The 6,448-nt window shown below is 33.5% G+C and overlaps 1 protein-coding gene across 2 annotated transcripts in view; it reads left to right on the top strand.

The window, feature by feature from the left end:
* Positions 1-3,416: 3,416 nt before the first annotated feature.
* Positions 3,417-6,448, top strand: part of LOC138701728 (uncharacterized) — a 155,006-nt gene continuing 151,974 nt past the window's right edge. Inside the window, exon 1 of one of the 2 annotated variants that reach the window (XM_069828938.1) lies at positions 3,417-3,616. In XM_069828938.1, the coding sequence (XP_069685039.1) occupies positions 3,575-3,616 (42 nt within the window). In that variant the 5' untranslated portion in view covers positions 3,417-3,574. The remainder of the gene's footprint in view (positions 3,617-6,448) is intronic. The other variant, XM_069828935.1, reaches the window with a different exon arrangement.

The following is a 6,448-nucleotide window of genomic DNA, read 5'->3' as shown; positions in this document are numbered from 1 at the left end:
GATACTGGCTAGTGTGGATTGAAACAAATCAGTAACTGTACTATTTTCCCGAATTTGTTTCACTCCACACTAGCCAGTCTCTGGCAATACATTCTCCATTCTTGAGTTTTGAAAATACTGTAATATTATTAGCACTTTTGATCAGTTTCAAAGTGATGTTCAGGAAAGAAGTGTGGTTTCATTTATGAATGTTGTTTAAGGTGACTATGTTATTTTCTTAAATATGAGAAATGACAATGTAGAAGAAATTCCATCATTAATAACTATACAAATGTGTTGAACAAGGGAAAAAACATTCCAAATCAAATGTCAAGAAAAGTGGAAAGAAGTCATGAAGAGTTAGGCCTAAGTCTAAAAGTGACAAAACATGAAGAATTGAAATTCAAGACGAATTAGGCTAAGGATCCTAGGTTGTCAACATCCATCTATTAAAAATATAAAATATAAGGTGATTTATTATTATTATTATTATTATTATTAGTAGTAGTAGTAGTAGTAGTAGTAGTAGTAGTAGTAGTAGTAGTAGTAGTAGTAGTAGTAGTAGTAATAGTAGGCCTAGTAGTAGTAGTAGTAGTAATAGTAGGCCTAGTAGTAGTAGTAGTAGTGGTAGTGGTAGTGGTAGCAGCAGTAGTTGTATTAGTAGACGTTGTAGGCCTAATATTGGCTGACCTTGTTTAACTGTGTTGATTTTGAGTAGACCTATGTGTTATCCTTGACAAAGTACAATTATTACTGCATGGTGTACCGAAAATTTTACTTTATGTTTTCATTAAATTGACATGTCATGAGTGACGACAGAAAACAGCTCAGGGGAGCGAGCTTCAGACATTACTAAAAATGAAATGGGGATCGGGGAGAGCAGATGCGCTTGTGCCTATAATAATCGGCAAATTCTAAAAAATATTGTCCCTGAGATTCCTGAGATATTTGTTTATGTTTGGGAAATGGTCAAATTCGAAAACCATTTCTAATCACATATATTGCAGTCTAACTTCCTAATTAATTTAATTCTAACTCCTAATTTAAAAACTGTACAGACACGCTAAAATATCACAGCATTTGCTATTACTACCCGCTACTGGATTAATCTTACACAGGATAGGGACTGATCGTGGCGGGCTTATGTGAGGGCGGCAATGAACCTGCGGGTTCCTTAAAAGCCATTTGTAACAGGTTAATCAGCAGGCCTATTAGATATTTATTTCATCGCTGCAAGTTGTGCAAGAAAAATCGCACATTTGTACTAATCATGTATTGTGACTGCTGTTTGCTTTAGTAAAAATCGTGACACTTCAACGTCAATATATTTTAAAAAAAGAAAGGGATAAGTTAGGCCTACTTACAAATGATTAAATTATGGAGTCAGGGAAATGGAAGATAATACAGTACCTTAATTCAGTGGAATAATAATAATAATAGTAATAATAATAATATAATAATAATAATAATAAATGAATACGTGAAAAGGGTAGACTACAGTGTTCATGTAAAATATATTAAGTTTCTTTCATTATTTCCGAAAAGGTACGGTGTATGAATTGAACAACAGAAAGGTAGTACCTTAGTTTATAATATGTAATATCTTTTAATATCAAGAATGACAGCCTTTTATTGTAATATAATTGAGACGTAGAAGTTAGGAAATTACGTCTATTGTCCATAAAATATTGTACGAAGCATTTAATAAGCAATGGTGAGTCCTTCAGATGTCCCAAATGGCAATGTCATTTAAGTGTTCTGCTATGAATATTTAGTATAGAACAGCGCTCCGAGTGGCGGAATTGGCATTACGATGGAACCACTTCAGACCCGTATTTCAAGCGCTATGCGCCAGCTTGTATAATCTCGTAAGCAACGGTTTAGATACAATTCATATTAATACAGTTTCTTTATTTTGATCCATCTGTTCTTTATTTAAACTTTAAATTAGGGAGGATGTTTTGCCTCACCCTTTACTTTGGTCAGTGTTTACATCAAGGGCGGTTCTTATTATGGCTATATTATACATGTAGTCATTAACATAATTTTTTCTCCAAACAGTATTGATAATAATGTAGGACTATCTTGTTCTTACCTAATCTATGTTAATTTATTTATTTAATGTCTTGCAAACGGAAAATGTATTATATATCTTGTTATTTATTATGTCTTTTGGCAGTTTTAATATTCTTTGGAAAACTTAAGAGTGTTAAAATTAAATTCATACTAGAAATCTTATTTTGTGTGTGTGTATTTTTTGAGTTTGTAATATGTGTTTGTATCTAATGACGAACCTATAATCTGTAATAGATTGTACAGGGAATGAATAAATACAATACAATACAAAAATTGTAACTAGTTTGGTCATGGTAGCGGTAATAGTAGTCCTTAACTAGGATGACCAGGTTTACATCGATAAAAAAAGAGGACGCAAAGCTTAAAAAAGGAGGACATTGTTCGAAAGAGAGGACAGAAAATATATACTTAGATTTGGACTTAGACCCTATATTATACTTTAAATTATTTACATTTACAGTACAGATTTAGGATTATATCATGTACTTTTAAAAGTATGTTAATATCTATTTTATTACAAAATAATTATGATAAACTTAGTAATAATAATAGTAATAATAATAATTTTACATTAGTTACATATGAAAGTCAAGATAACTATAATATTAAAGAGGACAGAAAATATATATTTACATTTAGGTTTAGGCCTATATTATACTTAAAATTATGTCAATATCTATTTTATTACGGCATGCTTATGATAAAACTTAATAATGTAAAATTATTTTACAGTTAGCTACATATGAAATCAAAGACAATAACAAATAGGAGCAAAGAGAGTTATGATCGTTGGCAAAGAGTGTATTTTGTCGATGCTGCTGCCACCTACAGGCAAATTGCTTTAAAAAGGAGTCAAATCAGATAATTTCAAAACATCAGACATACAAGTTACGAAAAGGAGGACATTTCTTGATTTTTTTAAAATCCGCCCGGACCCCGGATAAAGGCCTAAAAAGGAGGACATGTCCGGACAAAAAAGGACTTCTGGTCACCCTATACTTAACTAAGGTTTCATTTGGAGAATTTATTCAGCGTCAAAATTTAACATGGACCAGAAATATCTTATGAATTTTGCCTGCGGTCTTCTATCAGGGATAAGTTTTCTTTTAAGTGCTATAAATCTACGACACGGAATCGGTAGTTTACTTTCCACGCTAAGGAGTGTATTGTCTTTTAAAATCCATCGCCTTAGGTGGGATTTAAACCGCGGACCTCATACCCAGAGGTCACTACAGTAACAGCAAGCTTGTCATGAAAGACTCGATCATAGTAAGCGTCGGAACCATGCATTCATCACATTGTTGCAGATATCTGATTGTAGTGCTGAGAATGCTGACTTGTATCTATGGTAATGACGCTTACGATGATCAGAACTTGACTAAGCGAGGATGATAAATTATGAGTAGCAATCTGTCATGTTAAGGACTTAGATTTTACTGATCTCAGCCACGTCTGTAATTGACTGTGAAGCTTAAGTGGCTGCTTTCATTTATCCAGAAGTTCGACCACAGTATCCAACATGAAGTTACCTTTCTACACCTTAATCGGCCCTGCTCTCAAAGTATGAATATATCTAAAATTGTTTATATTAATTATTCTGTAAGCTACATAATTGTTTTCTTTTACTTACTGGTTATTATACACTCATCACTATGTAATTCATATTTTATACTTATTTCATAGTTATTTTATATTCCAACATCATTGAGAACGATGAATATTTATTCATGTTTGTTTTCTGTATTTCTTAAAATAATGTTTATGTGCCATGATAATTTTCATTTTGTCTTTATTTGCCTAAGCCAGTGGTTCCCAAACTTTTTTGCCGCGGATCCCTTTCGACTCGAGAAAAGATTCACAGATCCTCAAATTAATTAAATTTAATTCAATTGTTTTATTAATTTATTATTAATTAATTTAACACTTTGTTACATGGCACACATAGGGCGTCAGGAGGAATTTTATTGCCTGTATAGGTAAAACCAAGAGACGCCAAAATGATTAATATATTTTCGTTTTTTGGTTGATTCACTCTTTTTTGAAATTAGCAGCGCTGGAGTGTGATACATGACAAGGTGATCGACGGGTTTCTGAATTTGTAGAACTGTCATTTTTTTGTCTTTCACTAGCCACCGATCCCCTGAGACGACACTGTATAATATGAAAATTAAAATTATTCGTAATATTAAATTAATATTATTATGTTCGGAATCAAAGACAAGTGGTTATTAACACAGTTTAATATGAACACCTCACAATATAAGCCTGTTCGTACCAGTGTTGCCAACTCAGAATTCCATTTACAGCTGCACAAGCTTAAAAAGACCGCTAAATTGTACTTGAAAAACTCCAGATTTTTCTTGACACATCACATTCAAATTTGAAATATAAACAATACAGTTTTAGGAACTGGAGAATTTTATAAAAATGTGGACTAAATTATGGAAAGTGTGTATCACTTCGTAGGCTCTATGTTCTATGCAAAATCGTATGGAAAATTATTAAATCAATAATATTTTGCATTCAATATCACCCTAGATCATTTACATCGAGCTTTACAACTATCACCGGCAACTTCTTGCATCTAATCTTTTAACATTTTTTTTTTTTTTCACATCTCTAAACTTTTGTACGTATGGAGTTTTACGCGGAATATTTCTTCAAAATTGAATGAAGTAGATCAAGAATAATATACTGGACACTTCGGAAACAATCACATTCACAATCACACCAGTCGGTTCGAAATCTGATTTCATACTGAGCTGGAGACGTCCCTGCCAACAATGAGTCTGGTTTTAAGTTTTAAGTATGTCTGTGTTACATAGACTACAATGCGGAATGATAAATTAAATAATATATAATATAAGACGACATTAAGATATATGGATCATATGAGGAGACAAAGAGCAAGGCAGAAGGTAGGAAAGCCTGGAGAATACTGGCTTTGCAGTGAAAGACCTGCCCATGGGCAGAACACTATGAATGAATGAATCATAAATTATCATAAATGAAAATAATAATTCAGTTCATTATCCATTGTTTATGATTAAACATATCAATTCATTTAAAAAAACAATGCCTACATGATTAGACTAAGAGTTTAACGAATGTGGCAGACCTTATTTGTACAATAATGGATGTGGTTGTACGAAATCGAGTTATCATGAAACATTGATATTTTATACTCGCACAATGAAAAATTATTATTGTGATAATACCATATTAATCTCTGGTTTATGATTAACTAATGTTGTTGTCCGCAAGTATATATAAAAACAATATAACAGCTTTACAGAAAAAAACTTAAAAATATCGTCTCCCTTTGCCGGAATCATAAAAAAACGCAAAATAAATAGCTAGCCGCTGAAGGTAAAATTCTGTAGCTGACCATAGTCCTGAAAACACCAGATTTAGCTACAGTACCGCTGACTTGGCAACACTGGTTCGTACTAAATGAATAAAAACTGACTTCACAATAAAAGTAGCAGAAGCAGAACGCGTGCACAACAATGGAAAAAATTCGTTTCTTTAAAAAAAAATACCGTAAAAATTTATTGCTGACTGAGGAATAACATTGTCAATCAAATTTATTTTACAATTAAGACGTTAAGTCTCCGAGCACATTTACAAAAACTTATTCTCACACTGTTGGTCTCGAGAGAAAAAACTGCAAACATTCACGAAGGAGATAAGAACTATTAATAACTCGCCACCCTCGCCAAACAGACAAACACTTTCAATAGAATGGCTACCTTAACTGAAAAAAGAAAGTAGTTTTTTTTTTACAACAGCTCGAAGGCCAGCTCACGCAAGGGTGAGATCTGGTCATATACTCTTGCCGAATATACTAATTTTCACAATTACAGTCGTGTACGGTAGTGTACAATCGCGTCGAGAAGTGTTGGCGGATCCCCAGTGATCCGTGGAGACACTTTGGGAACCACTGGCCTAAGCAATGATACTACTCGACCAAGACGGGTCCCGTTGTGGCAGAATGAGGAACTCCGTGCTCGCTGCCTATGTTCACTGCTGGAGTGTCGTCACATCCAATGCCTAGAGTTTCAATCTGGTTGCAATGCCGCTTGTAGGGAGACGTGTGTTTCGTAGCCAAGCGCGGAGCATTATTTATAATGCCATAAAGTTTTGTGACGAAGAAAAGACAACTGGTTTATTTCTACCTCTGTCGAAGACAAGAGAGCGTGCTGCAGCTATTGTGAAGTTAAATAGGGAAACAATTAGTAGGTTTAGGAAGGAATTAAAGAATGTGAGGACAAGGGTGTAGAAATATCGACACCAAACAGAGTTAGATGACCTCCTGCAAATAAGGTTGAATTAGACGACATGGACAAATGTATCATAAGAAGAGAAGTTCATAAATATTATAGTCTCTACA

This window comes from Periplaneta americana, chromosome 6 (genome assembly GCF_040183065.1).
Source record: "Periplaneta americana isolate PAMFEO1 chromosome 6, P.americana_PAMFEO1_priV1, whole genome shotgun sequence".
NCBI classification, from domain to species: domain Eukaryota; kingdom Metazoa; phylum Arthropoda; class Insecta; order Blattodea; family Blattidae; genus Periplaneta; species Periplaneta americana.
The sequence above is the reverse complement of the archived record's forward strand: the minus strand, read 5'-3'. Positions and strand labels throughout refer to the sequence as shown.